The sequence below is a fragment of the Dermacentor variabilis genome, chromosome 7 (genome assembly GCF_050947875.1).
Source record: "Dermacentor variabilis isolate Ectoservices chromosome 7, ASM5094787v1, whole genome shotgun sequence".
NCBI lineage: Eukaryota > Metazoa > Arthropoda > Arachnida > Ixodida > Ixodidae > Dermacentor > Dermacentor variabilis.
In genome coordinates, this window is record NC_134574.1 from 46,132,376 (window position 1) to 46,157,244 (window position 24,869).

General features: G+C 45.6%; 1 protein-coding gene across 1 annotated transcript in view; it reads left to right on the top strand.

Annotated features, from left to right (window-relative positions):
* LOC142588613 (cytochrome P450 2C20-like) overlaps window positions 1-24,869 on the top strand; it is an 89,684-nt gene that overhangs the window by 31,525 nt on the left and 33,290 nt on the right. Inside the window, exons 2-6 of the mRNA XM_075700448.1 lie at window positions 1,240-1,327; window positions 3,167-3,416; window positions 4,293-4,417; window positions 8,991-9,097; window positions 23,905-24,209. Coding sequence (XP_075556563.1) covers window positions 1,240-1,327; window positions 3,167-3,416; window positions 4,293-4,417; window positions 8,991-9,097; window positions 23,905-24,209 — 875 coding nt within the window. The remainder of the gene's footprint in view (window positions 1-1,239; window positions 1,328-3,166; window positions 3,417-4,292; window positions 4,418-8,990; window positions 9,098-23,904; window positions 24,210-24,869) is intronic.

Sequence of the window (24,869 nt, forward strand, 5' to 3'; positions counted from 1 at the left end):
GTTAAGGCAATCTGAATTTGAGTGTTGTCAATGGTTGTGGTTAACCAAGTTTCCGTTAGAATAAGAACGTTGCTATCTGTGGTGGAGATAAGGTTAGAAACCGAGTCGAGTTTTGGCAGAATGCTTCTAATGTTGGTATATGAAATCGAAAGAAGGCATTTCCTTTGTTGTTCACTAGGATCATTGTTTTTTCTATGATGGTCGTTGGATTACTTTGTCCGTTGAATGAGCATATACATAGGTGGAGCTGTTCATTATTAACCTGTTGTGTCGAAGCTTTTAATGTTTGCCTTGAGGTTTTGCAATTGCAACAAGTTTCTTGCGTGCGAGCCGCATGTTTGGTGAATAGTCTGGTCATACACTGAAATCAGTATCGTTCACTTTACCCGAGTTTGCCAGAATGCTCTCTTTAACTTTGAAGTGCGCGAACTTGGCAATTATAGGCCTTGTTTTGTTTACATCAAAGAGCCAATCCTGTGTGCGCGTTCAATGTCAACTGGCTGCAAATCAACGTTGAGCTTCGTTTTGCAGAGTTCAATCAGCAAACATTTGGCTTTGTTCCAAGTTTCTTCGGGGTGGTCGGTTATGCCATAAAATAGAAGGTTTGATCTGCGGGCATTATCTTCGTAGGCATCCATTTTTGACGAAAATTGGGAAAGCTTATCTGCGTTTTCGTTTGCGACAGCTTCAACGTCATCTAACTTTTCTTTCAGTGCGGAAACGGACGAACAATCCTGCTCAATTTTAAGAAGGCGGTTCCGAATTTCTTGAAACGATTTGTCATTTTGCGACAACTTGGCGTGGATATGTTTTATTTCATTAAGTAACGATGACTGTCCTGACTTCAGTTCTTCAAGCGCGGCCGTTATTTCGCCAACTGCTTCATTACCAATTGTTTGACTGGACGCGGAACGAAGAGTAGGCCCTTGGTTTAGTTCGACATCGCCCGACAGAATTAACAGCGATAGAACAACCTCGGCACAGTCATATGCAATGGATAAACAAAAGCGTGGGCTCGGCAACGCTAAGAGCGCAGGGTAGCGAGTACGGGGGGCGTGTAAAGAAAATCAACTTGTTACCTGCACGCAAAAATGCGATGAATTAGAGCGAATGCCCATCGCAGTAGCGTTGCCCAGCCCACTGAAGAGCAGTTCGAGCGCGCCGCACCTTTTATCATATTCGCTTGATGCTGTTGGCGATCTGTTGGCTTGTGATCCATAAGGCCCGTCCGGTGCGCAGACTGGATGCTCTGAAGAACACACTACTGGACTGCTGTGCAAGGGCGCGGGCAATCGTTCTGCTGGTGACGGATCAGACGGGAGAGGGGGTAAGTCCAAGGGAAATGAACGGTGAATTCTTGCTACTTCGGGTCCGGTTAAGGCGTAGGTAGACGAAAAACAGGCCAGGGCAAGGTCGAGTACCTGCACGGCAAGAAGGCGATGAGTTTGAGCGACGCCCTTCGCAGTTGCGTGGCCGAGCCCACTGGAGTTGGACGATGACAATATTCTGTTTGATAAGATGAAAAACCACTGATGTTGTTGTCGGCCTCCCAAAGCCAACTCTCCGGTATGTATACGAAAGCGTAGACCTGCTGAAGTGAGACGAAGAAGTTAGTAATAGATTCTATGTTCTTGCGGAGGCTAGGAGCACCGAAGTAAATTAGTGATAGTTTTTGTGCGCTATGACAACACCTCATGTCAACGGGAGAAAGCAAGGCCTTCAAAAAAGAAAGGGTGAAAAAGCAAAAAGGTACAAACAAAAAACTACAACACATTGCGTGGAGATTCAAAACTCGGATTCACTGATGATTCAATAGACCGCACTGTCATCAGGTTTACGCACTTCTACGTGGCAGTTTTCTGCCCATAAGTACTTCCGCTTATTCTCCTTTTGAGTACCAGCGCCTTCGAGAACGCCTTCGTGGGCATTCACGCCAGTGTTCATTCACATAGGCTGGCGTGTTAGTGCCACCTGTGAAGCCAATGTGGTTCCAGATGAACTCAGTTAAGTTATCGCGAGAGTAGAAGCGAGAAATGAGCCCACTTCATTTCACCTACGGTCAAAATGGCGGGCCGTGTCGATATGAGTGGTTAAGATATGGTAATCGATAGCATTACCAATTCGTTTCATAATGGCTCCGCAATCTTCCCCTTGCGATATAGCGATTCTCCTGATTTCCACATTAATAATTCTCGCATACGGCTTTAAATCAGTCACTGCCTTTTCGAGTGCTTCATTACCTGAGAAAAGCGTCTTACTTGAGGTTAGTAGGCTTTCCTGTATTAGTACCATCGTGTCAAGTTCTTTGTTCATGAAATGAACACTTTCGCAAAGTGAAGCCTGCTCACCTAGTCCTAGGTTTTGTAACTTGATTATTCGTGAAACCAAATCAATCAGCATGTGCAACCTTTCATTGTGGAATGCCTTAAAAAATGCATTTTTTTTCACCACTTCTGCTTAGGTAGTAATCATCATCAATCTATTTACTTCCGCTCTCCCTGCGATCTCCAACTAATCCGGTCCTGCGCCAATGATTACAACTTAAGCTGGCGAATTTCCTAATTTCATCACCCCACCTAGTTTTCTGACGTCCTCGGCTGACGTCAGAAAACACTCTCTCGTCGTTCTCTCGGCACCCGTTCTGCAATTCTAATGTGTAACCAGATATCCATCCTGCGCATGGCATGGCCCGCCAAGCTCTCTGTTTTCTCTTAATGTCAATTAGAATATCGGCTATCCTCGTTTCCTCTCTGAGCCACACCATTAGTAAAATGTAGCGTTAAAGGACCTGTAAATTGACCTTCTATTTTCATGGATTCTAAACGTATAATATTAAGCATTAAGATTATCATCCTCATGGTCAATATTATCACTAAGAGAGATTATGATTGCTTAGCACGAGGTGGCGCCATGCATTCAAAGCCATGCCGGCCGCATCCCGACTAGGTGGAATTCGAAAACGTCCTCCATCCGAGGCTTCACACCAAATCACACGTGATCATGTTTTCTTCCGAATCCTTTGACCACGGTTGCTGTCACAGAATTAGCGTTGTGTAATGAAAATAACAATTATACATTGAATGATTAGAGTCTAATTCTCAATGCAGTTTTAAAGGGTTGAATGAAAACAATTGACAACCACTGTTATCTGCGTTTCTTTTGTCAGTTTACCCAGGAGGCTTCAGCAAGGCGACCACCATGATACTCATCCTCGTTACTTCCATATTGATGATTTTGTTGTGGGCAGCAATTCAATACCTGCACGAATTTTTTATGTGGCGACGCGCCCCGCTTGGAACCAGGCTTCCACCAACGCCTCCTGCAAGTCCTCTGTGGGGCCATAATGAAGTTTACCACAGTGACTTCCACTGCAAAACCGCCATCGAATGGGCGAAGAAGTACGGACCAGTCATCAGGTACGAATGAGAAGTACAAAAGTTCAGCAATCCAAGCGCTTGAGAAGTTTGTCGTTTTTGAATAAAAATAAATACTGTTGATTTCGACGTTGTAGCTGGTGCTTAGCAGAACGCTGAGGTAGTACGTAAAAGAGGTGCTTCGTAATGTAATGAATTCACTTAGCAGTTCTACAAGTAAGACGAGTACATAGCGTAGTAGGGCCAGAACATTTATTTAAAAAAAAAGCTTCTCTCCCCAGCTGTCCCACAATCACGGCAGATACACATGCATAAAACTACTGCTGAAAGAAGACGACCTACCGTTTTGAGATTGGTCAATGCATGCATCAAATGGTTAAAAATCATGCATCATCTTTCCATAAAAATAAAGACTGTGTTGCGTATGTGCTCAGAATAGGACCGGTGCACCACCATACATTTATGGTATAAACTCTTTCGACGCGGCATTCTTTGTTCGCGAACTTCCAATGAACACCGCTGGCGGAAGCTTTGGATGTGCATTTTTGGTTTTTTGCTACCAAACGTAACTTGTGAAACTATTGGACCAGATTCTGAGTGCATGCTATGACATAATAGACAGAAAAGTGCAAGTTAAAAATACTTTTTGACTTAATAAAGCCTCTTAAGAGGTGAACGCCAATTCTAAATGAAACTATTATATTTGTTCAACGAAAAGTTCAAAGGCAATAATTTTGAACTTTTTTTAAGGAAATGATCTTGCAAAATTATCTTCTGCACTGAAATATTGAAACTCAAACTGACGTTCGAAATTAAAAAAAAATATATGAAGTAGTGTTGTCCTTTGACAGACATTAAAGCATTTAAAATCAGTGCGTGTCAATGCGAACATCACTATAGTTCTCTTCTTACTTTCAGGCTAAGGAAGAACTTCAGGACCATCGTTCTTCTGAACGACTTCGAAAGCATAAGAAAATTCTGCAACAGGAAAGAACTGTTGTACCATTCTACGGCACTTCTATTATTTCGAGAAAGAAACCAAGGTAACTGGAAAGCCTTTACAGAAAGCATAAGTTCATGGGCTGTTCATGTTCTTGCTGTTTTTTGAGCTCGAACAGGGCTATAAGAAGTGATTATGTCATAACCATCATCTGCGAATTTATTTCCAGAGCAGGACGATGTCCTTGCCGAAAATTCTCCCAATACGGCTGCTTTCTGTCATCTCACGCTACGTTATCCTGGCAACTTTCCGAATTTATTTGCACCCCTACTTCTCTGCCATTGTAGAACGAGCTTCCGTTAGGTTGGCATCGATTCTGTCGCTATAATTGAGCAATGCCTGTCGGTGACATGCACAGCAATACCAAACAATACCAAAGAAACTATGAGCTGTCGTCGTTCGCATCGTGATAATCACCGCTGTCTTTACGCCTGGCACCGTTGCGTCTATCATTTTTCGTTTGGTTGCTCATTGCCTGATCTCTAACTTCCCCAGCATCTTTGTAAACCTTCAATTTTCCCGCATGATTCAGTATGTAGAACGCCCTGACTGCAGATATTCAAGCGTAGTGGTAAGTTACCACTCATGACGTGGTAACGCGTGTCCGTATCCGCTTCACTCGTCCTTATTTTTGTTTAAATTTCCTTCTTGTGATCTGAACGAGAACAAGGTAAAAGCGCGAGCCAACGTTTCAACAAGTGGACTTGTTTGTTCAAGGCGACATATGCTTTCCTCGGCACAGGATACATAGGTAGGGCTGTTCTAAAGAAGTGAGGGGTGAAGCGGGTAGGCGACCCAATAACCGAGGGTGTGCTAGCTGTGAGGGCGTAGAATTGCAAAGACAGGTGTGTTATTCAAAATCGGTGGAAGAATATTAGGTAGTGCCGTGTGTCAGCCGAACATGTGTTTTTTCGTGGAATGGGTGTACACGGGGACGGGGGTTGGGGGGGGGGGCTGTAATTATCTCTTCCATAGAAGGTCAGTGAGCCGTTTTTTCCCTGAAAGACAGAATAACAGAAGCTGCACAAAATTGGGCTAATAAAAATGAATAACATCTATTACATGTATAAATAAAAAAGTAGAAAAGAAAACAATAACAAAACTGTAAGCACCGAATGAAAAATAACAGTGATGATGCCTGTAGTTTGAAATGTAGCATAGCGAATGGAATCTAAAGCTCCCTTTGAATTGAAATGGAGCTTTAGACTATATTTGCTATGCTATACTGCAATAGGCATAAGCCTTTAAGCGTTTATTCCTATTGTTTCCAATGTCTTGAACTTAGGCATGAGGTATCATTCTCTATATCTGCTGTTTCAAGCAGAACGGACATTTTACTGTAGGATGTAGAGATTATGTTTATCAAAGTTGAGATCTGGTTGGTAGAAATGGTGGGTGACGGTTTTAGGAAGCTTCTTAGCTGTGTCTGCGCGATGTGCTTTTATTCTGACATTCACTCATTGTCCCAGTTCTCTCATATATTTTTTTTTCTTGGAGAAGGAACATTCACGCATACGAGCTAGTGCACGTGAAGCAAGTTTTCGCTTCTTGTGTATAACTGTTTACGGTACTCTTTATTTGATTGTCTCTTTAAAGGTACATGCAGGTTTTGCCCGTGGTGCGACAACATGCTTTTATTACACAGGAATGATGACGGCGGACTTCTGCGTCCACTAGTATTTCTCTAGTATTTCTGTTGCGGCGATAGGTCACCCTTTGTGCCTCTAGCACCGCAAATAGTTATACACATGAAGTGAAAGCTAGCTTTACTTTTTTTGTTGCCACGTGATTCATATGCTTGAATCCTCCTTCTCAAAGAACGAGTTTGTCAATAAAACGGGACAATCAATGAACGTTAGGTTGAGTTGAAATAATGCGGACACACTACCCGACGCTTCCCGATGCTTCCCGATGCCGTCACCAAGAATTTAAACCAACCAGGCAATAACTTTAATAAACATAAACTCTACATACTACAGTCAAATTTCCGTTTTGTGCGAGACAAAAGATACCGAGAGTGATACCTCCTACACAGGTTCAAGACATTGGAACCAATAGGCATGAACGTTTCCAAGGGCGCTTCAGAATCCATTCGCTATACTGCATTTCAAACCAAGAGCAACAGCACTTATACTCGCGGACAATTTTCTGTGGCGATGGAGGGAAAGCTACAGGGGTGGAGCTTTTGCACATGTGTTACCGAAAACCGACCCGCGACTTACACTACCTCACTCAGAACCTTACCTTTCAGACACAGCGATCACCAAACGGGGCGTCCGCAACGACTGCCGCACCGCCCTGGCAGCCCGCGGGAGAGCGTAAACAAACTCGACCCCACTCCGTAATGCCGGCGTGGCTGAGGGATAAACGCATAAAACAAGCGCTAAGAAACCTCCTCCATAGTGCCTACGCAGAGTAATATATTCAAGGAGCAAAAGTCCTCACATCTTCACTCTCGTGCCCGTTTTTACTCGCGCCTGCGCACAAACGGCTCGCGATCCCTCAAATGAACGTCTCATCTACCTGTTGTAAAACCCCTCAATGTTTCAAAGTAGCGCTGACCACTTCCCTCCTCTTCCGTTCCATTCCACTGCTCTGCACTAAAACCCCTCAATATCCGGAAGTACCGCCAACGACTTCCCTCCTCCTCCGCTAGGCGCGGCCTCGACGGTGGCGCCGCCCGTGCTGGCCGTGCCATAGCAGACGACAGCTAAGACGCTAACGGAGGGAATCCGCGGAAACGTCCGTTCGAGCCCTGCGGAGCAGTTTCTTCAAGAGAGATCTCGCTTCGTCAGTCGGTAACTGACCCTAAAGGGACACTAAAGTGAAAAATGATTTCTGCTGCATTAGTAAATTTCCGTTCTACAACACCAAAAACACCACTCTTACAACGATAAGACGTTTGGTAAGCCAGAAGAAGCGCAAGAACAAAATATGGGTGGCGACGCCTTCTTAAGTTCCCGCACCTGGGGGCTGTGACATCTTGGATTTTGATGGCAAGTTCTAGGACGTAGTAATTATTAGATGGTCTACATTGTGTTCTAAAGAAACCAAATATTAAACATGGCAAGTTTCGAAAACCTTCATTCATCCAACGCGGCCCAAATGGGAAAACATGCTTTGGAATCCTTGAGGTCACGCAGACGTACCGGCGCTGGGGTATCGGCCCGAAATTCAAATACTGATACTTGGACCTTCATTTTCTCATCTAATATTCTAACTTTTTTTTTTGGAATGACTGCGTGCAGGGTTCTCAAACAATGCTTCATTAGTATAAACTGATTTATTGTTTCGCTTTAGCGTCCCTTTAAGAATGTCGAGTTGGAATTGCGGAAAAAATAAAGAAAAGGACCAATATTTAAGGCGTAAAGCGCGCGCTCATTGAGAGTTCGTGTTGCTGAAGCACGACGCATGCACGCGGTGTCTAAGATATCTATGGATTAAAAAGGAGTATCGAACATCGGACAGTCTAAATGGGCACGTAGTACGGATCGAAGAATTTTCAAAGGGGCGGTGCTGAAGAATGATGAAGGAAAACTAGGGATCTAAACAGTAGCAGGTATAAAACGTGGTTAAAAATTTTGACAGTTTTACATGCGAAATTTCCGATGGGATCGTGAGGCCTACATTGCGGCTAGCGGTACTTATTCCAGCTTGCGCTGCAGTCTAAGGCACGCATTGCAAGCGCAATAAGTTTCTACCTAACAAATGTACCAAATCCAAGCCTCCACTCAGCTTCGTTTGGATACGGGCTCAATGGGATCTCAGCATACTTGCACTTCATAGGGAACGCCATTCCGGCGGCTTAAATTCATGTGTAGTGTCTCCGTATTTATTATCGCAGTAATATTTATCGTGGTAATAAAGATTCTGCGACGATTACGGTTCTCCCTAATTCAAAATTTGAGCGCTCCTCTATGGGTGTTTCATTTCGCGATGTATTGGCTGGAGAGGACAATGTCTACTGATGTGCGTTGCAAAACTCGCAGGCAACTGCGTTGCTAATATGGAGGTTGCGATACACAGTGGGCGTATGACGCGTGGGCGCGATTTGCTGCAACCACAGCAGACGGAGCTCCCAGGCGACGCTCTCTAATTTGGCGCCATTTTGTAGCCATCGTTCTTCCACTACGCTTTTCTTCTCACGATTTCGCCATACCCTCCTCCTGCGCTTTCCGCCTCATGGTTCCGTTGAACTCCCATCGTCTGATTCCCTCCTCTCTTATTCTATTCACCACTGTGCTCCGCCTTCGCTCTTTCATTATTTCCACGTTCGCTCGGTTACGCCGACGCCGACAATCGCCGCAGGAGCGGGCGCCTAAGAGATACGCTCTAAATGCAATGCCAACAGGCATTCATGCCAATGTAAATAGTGCGAAAATTAGGCACTGCCTAACGAAAGTACTTAAGTTCGAAAAGTACGATAAACATAAACTTTTCAATGAATAGAGGCTCTTTTATATCACCAGAGTATTTTGTGAACGTGCCTGGACAAGTCTAGGAAAGTTCAGCGCTGAATGTATAAAATGTTCTTGGAGCAGCATCGCCAGCACGCAGGCCATCAGAAAAGAGTAAGGTATTCACTCGAAGGCGGAGCTGCTGTTTCTTTTGCGCAGGTATTGGACTGCTTAATGGGAAGGAGTGGTCAGAAAACAGAAGATTCTTTATGAACATGCTGCGGCACCTGGGTTTCGCAAACACACCTATGGAAAACAGCATGATGGTGAGCCAGCAGTTTTCTTCAAACACGCAAAGGCGTAATATGTAAGTAAGGAAATAGTCAATTGTGCAGTGATTTCTTAGTAAATTCAAGGCCTGCCTAGTTTCATGTCCTTGCGTGGAGGAATCGCATTTATGAATGTGATTTTGTAGCAATATCGCTACTAAGTAACCTTTGCTTATCAACCAATTTGTGCAATTTTCGTTATACGTATCCAATAACTTCATATTAGCTGCATTACTGTACAGACTACTTTAAATTATTCCCCATGATTGTTTCAGCTCAGTGTTTTCTTATTTATGATCATTGCATTGAAAAGTGTATGTAAACATGGTAGGCGGTCAGTGATGGATAATGTCACATTGTAGTAACCGTCGAGAACAGAGGAGGAAAACTGTAAATGGCGAAACTATTATTCGATTGAATTGTGCCCTCAAAAGCAAGTGACAATGAAACCACAGCAAAAGAGGCGAATTCAGTCGTCGATCGCAGTGAATGTGATCAGCGGGTTAAGCGCGCTGGCTTTTATGCATGGGTCATCGAAGGTTCTTTGTTAAGCGCTGGTGCCCACGCGCCTTCCAGGAAGTGCTTTACAATTCGCGTCGCGCGTACATAAGTCACATTACGCAAATTTCGGTGACAACAGACAGCGGATAGAATCAACAATAACATTCAAGAATCTTCCTTTACATGTGGGCGCGTCCTGCGCTGAGTGATAACATTTGTTAGACGGTGAGGGGTGGTCACACGATTGAAAAACTACACATGTCAATACCACCTCTTAAAAATCGCTGACTTGATCTCAGGCATCACCGCTTCTCGGAGTTCATTTGCAACTTCGGACACCTTTCGAGGCACCGTGGTAGGATGCGGAATCACGGTCTTCGCGTATATGCTCCCGTACTTGGCACCGATAGCAATCAGCTCGTCGGCAACTTCTAGGAATCTGTCGTCGCAAACAAAGTCAAATGTCTGCATATCTTTTCAGCACCACTTGACGCACGCAGTCGTCAGATATCCCTTACCGGTAGATGAAACTTGGCGTTGCTCCTCGGTGAAGAACGAAGCAATGGCAGCGGTGTCATCTGCAGCCTTGCACTTGTGGCGGTTCAGGTGTTACGTTCCTGTCTTTCCGCCATCATATGCGAAGAACACTCTGCAGCTTTTGTCCTGCACATGTCCTACTGGTGATAGGGTGTGCACGTCAACAACTTCCACGAAATGTTTCCAAATCTGGCTTTTCTTAACTTGCTCGGAGACAAGCGTTAGCTTCCCGGCAGCGAGCTTATCTCTTAATACAGCTAGATTCTTCATGGTGCCATGTGTACAGGAGACAAATTCATCATCATCAGCAGCAGCCTGGTTACGCCCACTGCCGGGCAAAGGCCTCTCCTATAATTCTCCAAGGACCCCGGCCATGAACTAACTGTGGCCATGTCGCCCTGCAAAATTCTTAATCTCATCCGCCAACCTAACTTCCTGCCGTCCCCTGCTACGCTTTCCTTCTCTTGGAATCCAGTCCGTAACCCTTAATGGCCATCGGTTATCTTCCCTCCTCATTACATGTCCTGCCCATGCCCATTTTTTTCTTCATTTCAACTAGGATGTCATTAATTCATGTTTGCACCCAATCTGCTCTTTTCTTATCCCTTAACGTTGCACCCATCATTCTTCTTTCCATAGCTCGTTGCGTCGTCCTCAATTTAAGTAGAAACCTTTTCGTAGGCATCCAGGTTTCTGCCCCGTAGGTGAGTACTGGTAAGACACAGCTATTATACACTTTTCTCTTGAGGGATAATGGCAACCTGCTGTTCATGATCTGAGAATGCCTGCCAAACGTACTCCATCCCATTCTTATTCTTCTGATTATTTCCGTGTCATGATCCGGATCCGCCGTCACTACCTGGCCTAAGTAGATGTGTTCCCTTACCACTTCCAGTGCCTCGCTACCTACGGTAAATTGCTGTTCTCCTCCGAGACTGTTAAACAATAGTTTTCTGCAGGTTAATTTTTAGACCCACGCTTCTGCTTTGCCTCTCCAGGCCAGTCAGCAAGCATTGCAATTGGTCCCCTGAGTTACTAAGCAGGGCAATATCATCAGTGAATCGCAAGTTACTAAGGTATTCTCCATTAACTTTTATCCCCAATTATTCCCAATTCAGGTCTCTGAATACCTCCTGTAAACACGCTGTGAATAGCATTGAAGAGATCGTATCTCCCTGCCTGACGCCTTTCTTTATTGTGATTTTGTGGCTTCCTTTGTGGAGGACTATGGTGGCTGTGGAGCCGCTATAGATATATTTCAGTATTTTACATACGGCTCGTCTACACCCTGATTCCGTAATGCCTCCATGACTGCTGAGGTTTCGACAGAATCAAACGCTTTCTCGTAATCAATGAAAGCTATATATATAAGGGTTGGTTATATTCCGCACATTTATGTATCACCTGATTAATAGTGTGAATATGGTCTATTGTTGAGTAGCCTTTACGGAATCCTGCCTGGTCCTTTGGCTGACAGAAGTCTAAGCTGTTCCTGATGCTACTTGCGATTACCTTAGTAAATACTTTGCAGGCAACAGACAGTAAGCTGATCGGTCTATAATTTTTCAAGTCCTTGGCGTCCCCTTTCTTATGGATTAGGATTATGTTAGCGTTCTTCCAAGATTCGGGTACGCTCGAAGTCATGAGGCATTGCGTATATAGGGTGGCCAATTTTTTTTGAACAATCTGCCCATCATCCTTCAACAAATCTGCTGTTACCTCAACCTCGCCAGCTGCCTTCCCCCTTTGCATAGCTCCCAAGGATTTCTTTACTTCTTCCGGCGTTAATTGTGGGATTTCAAACTCATCTAGACTATTATCTCTTCCATTGTCGTCGTGGGTGCCACTGGTACAGTACAAATCTCTATAAGCTCCTCAGCTACTTGAATTATCTCATCCATATTAGTAATGACATTGCCGGCTTTGTCTCGTAACGCAAACATCTGATTCTTGCCAATTCCTAGTTTCTTATTCACTGCTTTTAGGCTTCCTCCGTTCCTGTGAGCATGCTATATTCTATCCATATTATACTACCTTATGTCAGCTGTTTTTCGCTTGTTGATTAACTTCGACAGTTCTGCCAGTTCTATCCTAGCTGTAGCTTTGGAGGCTTTCATGTATTGGCGTTTCTTGATCAGACCTTTCGTCTCCTGCGATAGATCACTGGTATCCTGTCTAGCGGAGTTACCACCGACTTCTATTGCACACTCCCCAATGATGCCCACAAGATTGTCGTTCATTGCTTCAACACTAAAGTCCTCTTCCTGAGTTAAGGCCGAATACCTGTTCTGTAATCTGGAATTCCTCTATTTTCCCTCTTACCACTAACTCTTTGATCGGCTTCTTATGTACCAGTTTCTTCCGTTCCCTCCTCAGATCTAGGCTAATTCAAGTTCTTACCATCCTATGGTCACTGCTGCGCACCTTGCTGAGCACGTCCACATCTTGTATGATGCCAGGGTTAGCGCAGGGTATGAAGTCTATTTCATTTCTAGTCTCGCCGTTCGGGCTCCTCCACGTCCACTTCCGGCTATCCCGCTTGCGGAAGAAGGTATTCATTATCCGCATAATATTCTGTTCCGCAAATTACAAACTATATAACGCCGGTAACCAAAACATTACAAGCGTCAGCGCGCTCTGGCGAGCAACGACAGAACCGCCGCAGCCTATTTTACCTCTCTTTTTTAATAGATGGCGACGTCGGTCCCCCGTTAGGCACGAATCAGTTCCTCGCAGGAGGTTCCTTATGGGTGGGCCGCGCTCTGCGCATGCTCCGCCTAGCCGGCGGTCGCCTAGCAACGAAGGCCGTCTCTTAGGTGCTTCTTCCTTCGCGAGCCTCTTATTTCTGCTGACGTGCGAGAAGTTAGCAAAATGTCGCAGTGGTCGCTGCAAGGCGGCAAAGCCTTCGTTTTCCGGATGGTGCGAATTACACGCGCTTGCGCCTTGGGATGGTTCGGTTGTGCGCCTCGACCGGGACAGTTCCGAACTTACCATGTCTGTGACAAGGAATGGCCCTTTAATTTCCATTCCTGCCCAAGCTAAAGGTAATATGATGCTTTGAAGGAGATTTAAAGCTTGCACACGCCTTAACATTGGCCCTTCGACCAGAAGGATAGTCATATACAGGGTGTTAACTTGGGAAGAACATTAAAAATATGCAGATGCTTTGTAGCTCGACAGAACCAATGTAATGTTGTTGGCTGTCGCTTGTAGATACTCAGGTTATTTTTCTGAAATCCATATGATTATATAACTTGTTTAAATTAATTATTCAACTTCTCAATAATGATTATTAGATGAAATGTGTCAATGAGAAAGTCGTAGAGCAACATGAAAAACTCCTGATACAGCTTTCTGTTGCTTAATACGTGCTACATATAAGTGTTTTTCCGAGCGTGGAGCAAGCTCGCGAATACAGGAAAAATTGCCGCGCGATTGGCCGCTCGAGGCACTTCGAGTGTATTCGCGGGCTTCTTTCACGTTCGAAAAAACATAGTTATGTTCCAGGTATTGAGCGACAGAAAGCTGTACCGAGAGTTTTCCGCGGTGCTCTTCAATTTTGTCATTGACACTTTTCTTCTAATTACAACTATTGAAAAGCTGATTAGTTAATTAAGACTAAATATATAATTAGGCAAACTGCAAAACATTTTTCTGAGTATCCACAAGTGACGGCAAACAAAATTACCTTGGCTCTGTCGAGCTACGACGCATTTGTCTATTTGTGCAGTTTCGCCCAAGTTAAGTAGGCAAAAGCGGAGGCGTAGAGGTAGACCATCTGCCTCGCGTGCGAGAGGTCCGTGGTCCGAATCCCGGTGCCCGCAATTTTCCAACCGGATTAAAAAAAATCCGCGTGTTAATAAAATTGCATAAACAGGCCTGGAGTGTGGCCTGATCCCGGTGACCAGAACCGGTAACGCACTCCCTCACCAGAGCAAGATTGGCCACCCTGGTGCAGTACTTGGCCACAACCTCCTATATGAACACAACAATCAAACCCCTGCCCTCAGTCCCCAGCAGCTGCGAAGCAACTGACCACGGTGGCGGTCAGACCTGCGACGCAACAGAGGGTGCTAAGAATCCCTGGTTCCGAACAGGTCGCCATTGGAATCTGAACCTCGCAACGTTTAACGCTAGAACGTTATCCAGATAGGCGATTCTAGCAGTGCTGTTGGAGGAATTAGAGGGCAGTCAATGGGATATAATAGGGCTCAGTGAAGTTAGGCGGACGAAAGAAGTATATACAGAGCTAAAAAGCGGGCACGTCCTGTGCTTCCGGGGCTTAGCGGAGAGATGAGAACTAGGATTCATATTCCTGAATAATAAGGATATAGCTGGTAACATACAGGAATTCTATAGCATTAACGAGAGAGTAGAAGGTCTTGTTGTGAAACCTAATAAGATGCACAAATTGAAGGTCGTGCAGGTCAACGCCCCTACATCCAGTCATGATGACCAGCAAGTTGAAAGCTTTTATGAAGACGTGCAATTGGCGATGGGTAAAGTCAAAACAAAATACACTATACTGATGGGCGACTTCAATGCCAGGGTAGGCAAGAAGCAGGCTGGAGACACGTCAGTGGCGGAATGTGGCATAGGCTCTAGGATTAGTAGGGGGGAGTTATTAGTAGAGTTTGCAAAACAGAACTATATGCGGATAATGAATTCCTTCTTGCGCAAGCGGGTTAGACGAAATTAGACGTGGCGGAGCCCAAATGGCGAGACTCGAAACGAAATAGACTTCATACTCTGAGCTAACCCTGGCATCATACAAGATGTGGACGTGCTCGGCAAGGTGCACTGCAGTGACCATAGGATGGTAAGAACTCGAATGAACATAGACTTGAGGAGGGAACAGAAGAAATTGCTACATAAGTAGCCAAACAATGAGTTAGCGGTAAGAGGGAAATAGAGGAATTCCGGATCAAGCTACAGAACAGGTATTCGGCTTTAACTCAGGAAGAGGACCTTAGTGTTTAAGCAATGAACGACAATCTTATGGGCATCATTAAGGAGGGTGCAATAGAATTCGGTGGTAGCTCCGTTAGATAGAATACCAGTAAGCTATCGTAGGAGACAAAAGATCTGATCAAGAAACGCGAATGTATGAAAGCCTCTAACCTACAGCTAGAGTAGAACTGGCAGAACTTTCTAAGTTAATCAACAAGCGTAAGACAGCCGACATAAGGCAGTATAATATGGATAAAATTCAACATGCTCTCTGCAATGGAGGAACCCTAAAAGCAGTAAAGAAGAAACTAGGAATAGGCAAAAATCAGATTATGCGTTAAGAGGCAAAGCCGGCAATATCATTACTAATATGGATGAGATAATTCAAGTGGCTGATGAGCTCTATAGAGATTTTTGCTCTACCAGTGGCACCCACGACGACAATGGAAGAGAGAATAGTCTAGAGGAATTTGAAATCCCACAAGTAACGCCGGAAGAAGCAAAGAAATCCTTGGGAGGTATGCAAAGAGGGAAGGCAAGGAGGGTGGTTGAGGGAACAGCAGATTTGTTGAAGGATGGCGGGCAGATTTTTCAAGAGAAACTGGGCACTTGTATACGCAATGCCTCATGACTTCGAGCGTACCGGAATCCTGGAAGAACGCCAACATAATGCTAATGCATAAGAAAGGGGACGCCAAAGATATGAAATTTATTGACCGATCTGCTTACTGTCCGTTGCCTACAAAGTATTTACTAAGGTAATCGCAAATAGAATTAGGAACACCTTAGACTTCTGTAAAGCAAGGGACCAGGCAGGATTCCGTAAAGGCTACTCAACAATAGACCATATTCCCACTATCAATCAGGTGATAGAGAAATGTGCGAAATATAACCAGCCCTTATATATATAGTTTTCATTGATTACGAGAAAGCGTTCGATTCGGTCAAAACCTGAGCAGTCATCGAGGCACTACGGAATCAGGGTGTAGACGAGCTGTATGTAAAAATGCTGAAAGATATTTATAGCGGCTCCACAGCCACCGAAGTCCTCCATAAAGCAAGCAACAACATCCCAATAAAGAAAGACGTCAGGCAGGGAGATACGATCTCTCCAATGCTATTCACAGCGTGTTTACAGGAGGTATTCAGAGACCTGGATTGGGAAGAATTGGGAATAAGAGGTAATGGAGAATACCTTAGTAACTTGCGATTCGCTGATGATATTGCCTTGCTTAGTAACTCAGGAGACCAATTGGAATGCATGCTCACTACTCTAGAGAGGCGAACCAGAAGGGTGTGTCTGAAAATTGATGTGCAGAAAACTAAAGTAATGTTCTCGGAAGAGAACAACCGTTTACGATAGGTAGCGAGGCACTGTAAGTGGTAAAGGAATACATCTACTTAGGACAGGTAGTGACCGAGTATCCGGATCATGAGTCTAAAATAACCAGAAGAATAAGAATATGCTGAAGTGCACTTGACAGGCGTTCTAAGATCATGAACAGCAGGTTGCGATTATTCTTCAAGAGAAAAGTGTATAACAGCTGTGTCCTACCAGTGCTCACCTACGGGGCACAAACCTGGAGCCTTACGAAAAGGGTTCTACTTAAATTGAGGATGACGCAACGAGCTATGGAAAGAAGAATGATGGGTGTAACTTTAAGGGATAAGAATAGAGCGGATTGGGTGCGGGAACAAACGCGAGTTAATGACATCTTTGTTGAATTCAAGAAAAAGAAATGGGCATGGGCAGTACAAGTGATGAGGAGGGAAGATAACCGATGGCTATTAAGTGTTACGGACTGGATTCCAATGGAAGGGAAGCATAGCAGGTGGTGGCAGAAAGTTGGTTGGGTGGATGAGATTAAAAAGTTTACAGGCACAACGTGGCCACAATCAGTACATGACCGGGGTAGTTGTAAAAGTATGGGAGAGGCCTTTGCCCTGCAGTGGGCGTAACCAGGCTGATGATGATGATAATGATGGTGAAGAAGAAGAAGAAGTGAAGCACTCCGTATAATGCGGTCTACACCTGTATAGGCACAGCATCAACAATCTTTCTTTACTTACAGATTGTACCGTATGTATCAACCTCACCTCCAGGGGGTCTGATCAGCTGCTGTCCATAAGCAATCAAAGACCATAATATTTGTTCCCCCCGTGGGTACCTCCTTGATGTTCGTTTTGGGGGAAAAGAAAAAATTAGAACCATCTGTTTTCGCTGTTCTTTGCTAAGGTATACTAAGAGCCAGCTCTTTGCACGTGTCACTTCAATTTGGCACAAAATACCTTAGACCCTGCAATGCATAATGTTCGCATGTGCTCGAAGGCCCGACTTAGGCCTTTTAATGAGTGGTCCCGAGTCCGACCCGGGTCCGCGCCCTCAAGCCCTGGCCCTGCCCCGGCCCGCCGGAAAACGCTTCGTACGGCCCGGCCCGAGCTCTCAGTTCGTCCCGGGCCCTTGCAATGCTCTAGTGGGACTCCCTCCTTTTCCTTCACTTATGCTGCAAGAAAGGGTCGCAGTCATTTCGACAGTTTGATGATGTCGTCGGGTAGCATTGCGTTGACTTGTTGCATTATAGCTTCATGTTTTTGCGTCGAAACTCTGTAAGGACTCTGGCGGAGTGGTCGAGCGCACTCCGGTTATATTATGATGCTTCGCGAGTGGTGTTTGTTGAATCATCGATGACGTCGAAAAGTAATATTTGTATTGCCGGAGCAGACTTCTGAGCTGGTGCTGCTTAATCATTGGGAGATTTCGATTTATGTCGAAGTGTGGTTGCGGAACTATGGTCGCCGGGGTTGATGCGGCAGAATCTGACAGGACAAACGCATTGCTGGTTTCCACAATTTCCTCAATGTACGCAATCGTCGTGCCCTTGTAAGTGCTCCAAGTCCTGGCTGGAGTTTCTCAGCATCACTTTCGCTTTCCCTGAGTGCAGCTGAGCGATCCCTCTCGAGACGCAAATTTAATGTTTGAGCAGTGGACTTTGGTCGCCCTCGATGATGCCTCTTTTTACGTCTGCGGGTCTTCCGTTGCACATAGAAATCACAATGGCGGATTGAGGCGGAATGCTGAGTTGGTTCTGAAGAATACTCTAGGCATTGTGACTTTAAGGTCTCTCCATCGGTATGGCTTGGTCTTTCTACAGCGTTATCGACTTCGACATCAGATCGATGAATGCGCCATGCCAGTTCAGGAAATTCATGCCGAGAATTAGGTTTCGTGAGTACTGCTGGAGGAAAACGAATGTCTCAGCCTGAGAACAGTAATGAAATGTAATTATTGCTGTGCAGATTCCAGTCGGTGTTATGAGGTGTCCTCCAGCTGTCCGGATTGGAGGGCCATCCCACGCTGTCTTGAATTATTCAACTTGGCTCCAAGTATTCTACTGATGACGGAGTAGTCGCCGCCTGTGTCCGTTAAAGGGAAGCTGAAGAATCTGTGGAATTCAATGCGACGTTCATATACGGATGAGGGAACCTTATAAACCATGTAGGTAAAATTTCGGGGTTTTTTTTTTCACTTAGGAGCGACGTAATCGTCGGTTAAGATTGCGCTGTAGCTCCACCCCCCGTCGAATGCTGACGCTGACGATGCGAGCGGAGACTGGAAACCGCGGTGCTGTGACGTCAACTCTAGTGTTTTGTTTCTTCGCAGCCTGCGCGACCGTGCCTGACCGTGCTTGTTTCTGCGTGCGTGCCATCGTAATCTGCTTCGATCGACCCTGCATTCCTTTGTTGGTGGGTCTGCGTGTATGTAGAGTGGTAGTCAACGTGCGCAGCATCAACTGAAGTGGTGGGCCGATCATGCCGGCTTTCTGTGCAGCCTACGGTTGCACGAGCACCAGCGGCCGCGAAGATGTTGTCTTCCATTGCTTCCCACAAGAAGCTTTTAACGAAGTGGGAGGCTGCTGTGAAGCGAAAGAATTTCAAGCCCTCAAGAACAACAGTGCTGTGCTCCAACCACTTCCGTGACGACGATTATCACGAGAATTTATCATTAAAACGTGCGTTGAGTTTGCCAGTCAAGTCGGCTCGTCTAAGACCCGGCGCAGTGCCGTTGGTTTCGCGTACACAAGGAGCTCGTCACCGCTGTCAAGGCCAGCTTTCAGCTTTTGTCAAGGCCAGTTTGCATGTGCTGGAAAGCCGGCGCACGCCAGGACGCTACGCTCCCCCCTTCTCTCGCGCACAGCGAGAAACCGACCGTCTCACGTAGCCGACGGAATTCGCCGCCTTTACGACTTCGGTTACGAGTAGCGTGCGGATGGCGCACAGGTGAAGGTCACTACACGTACTGCATGAACCGGGAAGCTTTTCACGCGTTTAAACCGTCTTTGTAGATTGCCGACAGCTTTGGACAGCGCACAAATGCCGACGATCGCATCCCCGCTTACGTTCCACGAGGAGGCATGCAGGACCACAACATTACAGTTGTTTGACCGGAAACGAGCTCACTAGATCGGCGAAAGATCAGCGAGATCACTAGATCGCTTTGCAAAAAACATACTCACCAAAGAGCATTTCAAACACGAGGAGATCCCAAGACTTCGCTTTCGTTCGCGTCGAAAGCACTGCTCGCACCAGCATCGTTTGCTTCTTCGAGAGGCCGGCTCTTCGCAATCGGCTCGTACATGTAGGGAGTAACGCCGAACTCCTCAGAAAAACGCAGTCTCTCTAAATTTTCCATTACCTCTTAATTTTCCATTACAGCACCACACTACCTGGCACTGCGCTTCATGTGTAGCGGCAACGGTCGGTCACTAGAGTTGACGTCACGAGGCGCCCGACCAATCACAGGCGGAAACGAGACGCGCGAGCTGGGCGTGTCCGCTGCTGCACTTTTCGTCGAAATAAAATATATTTGCGCTTTTTTTCACTCAATTTCGATACGATATTCGAATTCGGAGGGTTGAAAACCATTATGAACACATGTTCACTCATTTTTTCTGGAAAACCTTTCAGCTTCCCTTTAAGGCGGTCACTGCCTTCCTAAACAAAATTACACCCCTTTGGGTCGTATCTTGCCACACAACAACAATCTTCATCTGCTCTTGTTTGCGTTTCCTTTCTTAAAAGCGGTACATTTGGTACTTTCCTGTAGAGAATGCTCCGTCTTCATGATAACACGCATGTCGTTCGGGATTTGGAAGTGCCAGGCTCACAGCAATAAAGAAAAGAAATGCGCACAAGACACATGACGATTGTTATTGCCTGGCAAGATACTGCCAAAGGCTGTAATTTTGTTTAAGCCATTGCGTGGCCTCCGAGAAAGACATCGAGGTCGGTGGTTATTTGTGTCGCGTTGCAGCTAGGCCTCGGTGGCGGGACACGGCTGCGTCCTGTTCACCTGTGGTTGGAGCATCGCGTAGTCAGGTCTTCTTGTTTTGGCGTATTATTTGCTTGTAGGTTTCGTCGGGTTGACAGTGCCTCGTTTATGTGTCGTCGTAGGGAGCCTTCGGTGTCTTCTACCAATTTGTGACTTAGTTGTCGGTGAAGGATCATCATCTGTTCAAAGAACAGTGACTATACCTTGCTCGGTTGCTGCTTTCAGTTTTCCGGACATCGGCCGGTGGACCGGTCTATGGCGGGGCCTTTGTTCGGTCGGCACTGCATTGGCAGGTAGTGGCCTAGTGATGCCGAATGTGACGATCGTCGAGGGCTTCACTGAGGAGCCGCGAGGTAGCCGGGCTTAACATGAGGTTTTTCACCTTGCTGTGGGCACGTAGTGGTGACGGTGCACCATCGTAGTCCTATTTTGCTTTGTGGCCCCTGGCGGTAGACGTGGCCCTTGGCGGTAGACGTGGCCCGCTTCTCCGCAGTGATAGCAGAGCGGTCGAACGTCGGGAGCGCACGAAACGTCCACCTTCCTCGGAACGCTGCTCTGCGCGCGGTAGGGTGGGCTGGCAGCGGCGGAGGTGGACGACGTAATGGTGGCACTGTGGGGCCCTGGCGTGTGTATGGAGGGGGACCATGGCCGCTGTCGACGGCGGCGTATGTCATTGCTTTGGGCTAATGTTGCGGCGATTGGAACTGCGCTGCACTTTAGGAACTACAAGTGATCGCTGTAGTTTCTCCTTGACAATATGAGTGACCGAGACCACCTGAAGTTTCGAGGAAGGCAAGATCTTGTGCAGTTCTTCACGCGTAACGACCCTGATGATCTCTTGGAGGTCGGCGCAGCCCAGTACTTGAATGGCGTACTGTGGCGTGAGCACTTGGTGGCGGTATTTCCTGGTGGAGACGGTCAGAGTTTTTTAAATTGTCGATGCATCTGTCGAACACTCACCAATGGTCTGGCGGGTTACGACGAAAGCCTGTTGCTTTGCACCATGCATCAGGAAGCGAACTTTCTATTTCCCAGACCTGTCCCGGTCGGCGCGGCAGAATAGCCCAACCGTCTCTTCTGTGTAAAATACAATGCTCTCGTTAGGGAGCTGCTTACGGCTTTCCAGTTTCCAGTCAGCCTCACCTTTGCGAACGACACTCGTGAAGGTTTTCAAGAAGCTGTACGGAAGAGGTTCCACGTTGTCACGGTGGACTCACGGTTCTCAAACTAAGTCCTGGCGGCGTCCTCCAAATAGAAATAAACATGACAAAGCTTGTCAACGTAGTTCTAGTTGTTGAACCTAGCGATTCTTTCATACGTTTCCAGCCAGCTTGCTGGGTCTTCAATTGATGATCCGCGGAAGGTCGGGCGTTCCCTACACAATCAGTTTAGGTGGAACTGGAACTGTCATCGTCGCTGCTGTCGTGGCCTTGGACATCCTTGTCTCTTCAGAAAGAAGTCCGTGGTCGCGGGGTAAGTTTTGAAGCCGGAGGGGAGCTCGACGATCCGTGGTGACGTTGATGTCCTCTGGTTTTATGCTTGGATCGTGGCTTTGCGGGAGCGTTCGGTAGATGAACGCACACGCACTTCCACCAGATGTCACGTTGTAATGACCGTCAACAACGCAGTGTAATGGTGAAACTAACTTTTATTGAGCGAACTTCTGCCCACAAAAGGAAAGCACAATGAAACCAAAACGAAAGCAGCAGGCACAGTCGGCGATCACCGGAAATCTCATCAGCGGGTGAAGCACGTCGGCTTTTATACACCAGTCATCGTTGGTTCCCGAGTAATCGCTGGTGCCCGCGTAAAGTACTATACAATTCGCGTCGTGCATAAATGCAATCTGATTGCACAAGGCTCGGTGACAGCAAACAGGCCGATGGAACGATTCATAGCATTTGGGACACTTACTATACATGCAGGTGCGTCCAGCACTGAGCGATAACAATTTTTGGACGGTGAAACGCGGTCACTCGATAAAAATATACAAGTACATGTTTCAATACACTCCAACTTGAGAAAGCTATGTTTTAGTAATGAAAAAAAAAATTGAGCAGGCGCCCAATAATTTTCGATACCTTCGGTAAGATGTAATTCCTTGAAAACCACTTTTTCTTTCTGTAGGATCTGGTCTCTGTTTTCAATGTAACTGTACTGTATCGCACTGAGTGATGGGAAAAATAAAATTGGGGAATGACGCCCTTCGTTTTCTCTTATCGGGTAGCTGTGATTTGATCACTAATTATACGTTACAAAAACGCACAGGTTCAAATAGCAGGTCTTTAGCCAACCATCTGCAGTAAAGTGGAGTCCATTATTTTCTTTATCATTCCAGAAACCAGGTGCTGCTACAAGGACACAATGCTTCTTTCTTATTTTTTTTTTGTTTAGTGCAGCCTCGGGTTCAATTTTAAATAAAAACTAACGTGTTTCTTGAGGTCAGATGGTTAAATAAAATCGTAAATGCAAGTTGTTCATTGAAGTAAATTAGCACCTTCAATTCCTTTTCCAATGTACCTTTAAGCTTGGTGCACTGGCTATATTTTCTGTTTATGTGCGTAAGAACAGAACAGTAACCCCGTAAGTGAACTTGTATATGCAAACGGTGAAAAAATCTTGCTTAATTAAATTGGGTACGATAAGTAGAATATAGATCCGGACCAACCTTGTAAAAACCATACGAATGGAAATTGTATAATTTTCTCATTAGCATCGTCTAAACAGTTCCTAAACAGCTCCTTATTGCGGACGGAGATCACGCTGCAGAGCCAAGTGCTCTAGGTCATGCTCCACTTTTAACAAATGTTGAAGGCGGCGTTTTATTCAGTTTTTGTGTAAAAAGTGTCTTTTCGCCGACTTTTCAGGACGCTTTTTCTGTTATTCAGGCGGCCAACTTTTCACGGACGCTACTCCATATCGTTTATCGTGTACTATCCTTTAAAAGCAGATCACAACATTCGTATAGCTTGCCTTTAGAAAAATTTCACATAAGCCACTGTATCTGCGACTGCTGTTTCATTAGGCTCTCTACTATGGCTATGAAAGTTTATCACACTGAAGACGTATACCTATGAAAACCTGCAAAAGCTCAAGTAGTTTTCTTTTTACTCTATAGTATCTATATCTATAGTAGCGATATCAATAGTAAATTTGAGGGCCGTTTAAAAAATATATTTACACTATTCATCGCATCAAATTTGTTAAGGAACAGTAAAGATACGTACACAGTCCGAGCCGTTAAAGATATACGTTTGACAGTTTGCGCAAGCGTTCGGGCAAATAGTATACCTTGAATTGAAGCCGGCAACCATTCTCGAATAGAACGAAAATAGTGCAATGAACGCAAAGGGTGCATCAAGTTGCTTTATTCTGCAAGGGTGGCGATATAAATGGACTCTGCAGGAGTGCGAAAGCATTTGGCATTCTTTTACCTACTTTGCATGCCTGGACTTCCATTCCCGCTGACTGGGTCACACGGCTATAGGAGGAGGTCGTCCGTGTTGCAGAGACCTTTGGCAAGGTCGGAGGGAAACCGATCGACGTTCGAGGTTACCTGCTTTCGAGCAGCTTTAAGAACGTGACGTCCTTCGTTTACGGCGCCCGCTTCTCGCATGATCACCCCACCATGCGCGAGCTGCACGGTACTGTGGCACAGCTGGCAGCAGATCTGCAATCTGGTCATGTTTACGAATTCCACAAGCCAGCTGTACGCCGGTTGGTTTCCATGCTTCCTTTCACGAGACTGGGCAAAATTGCACAAGGCCTGGCGAAACTGGATGTCATTGCCGAGTAAGGATTATAGAGCTTTACGTGCAAGACCTCTTGCTTCTCGCACAAATAGAGGGTGTCCAAATGAAACTTGCCCGATTTCAACATGAAATTCAAGAAAGATGTGGTACAATGACGCTTCAAGTTTGTGGCATCATTTGTTTCAACTCAATTAGCCTAGCGGTTTCCATAAAAATTCACGTCAAAAATTTTGTTGAACAGCAAACGGCGACTTTGTTTCCCCGTACTACACCCCAGATTCGGCTACCTCTCCAGGTGTGTTCATTTATGGTATTTATTCAACTGGAACCAAAGAAGAGGTTAAGAAAACTATCAGCAAAGAGTTTTTATGCTTCCTGTACATTATCCTAAAGGCAGCACGATTCAATGTCTGATACTTTTTATTATAGCATCTTGAAATCAAGGAGGTTTCATGCGGAAACCCTGTATATTTAAATAGACTGCATGTGAAAACATTCAAGGAGAGGTAAAACAAAAAATCAAGTTCATTTGGCCGCTCACACCACTCCCTGCGTGTGCTAAGTTCTATTTCAAGCTATTCAAATCGTCCAATAAAACCAACAATGTTTTCGCACGTCAGCTACTGAAGACATTTTACGCGCAAGCGTACATTCCCAGTGATTTCGGCGAGATTAGGTGTGTCGCTAGAGTGCACTATAA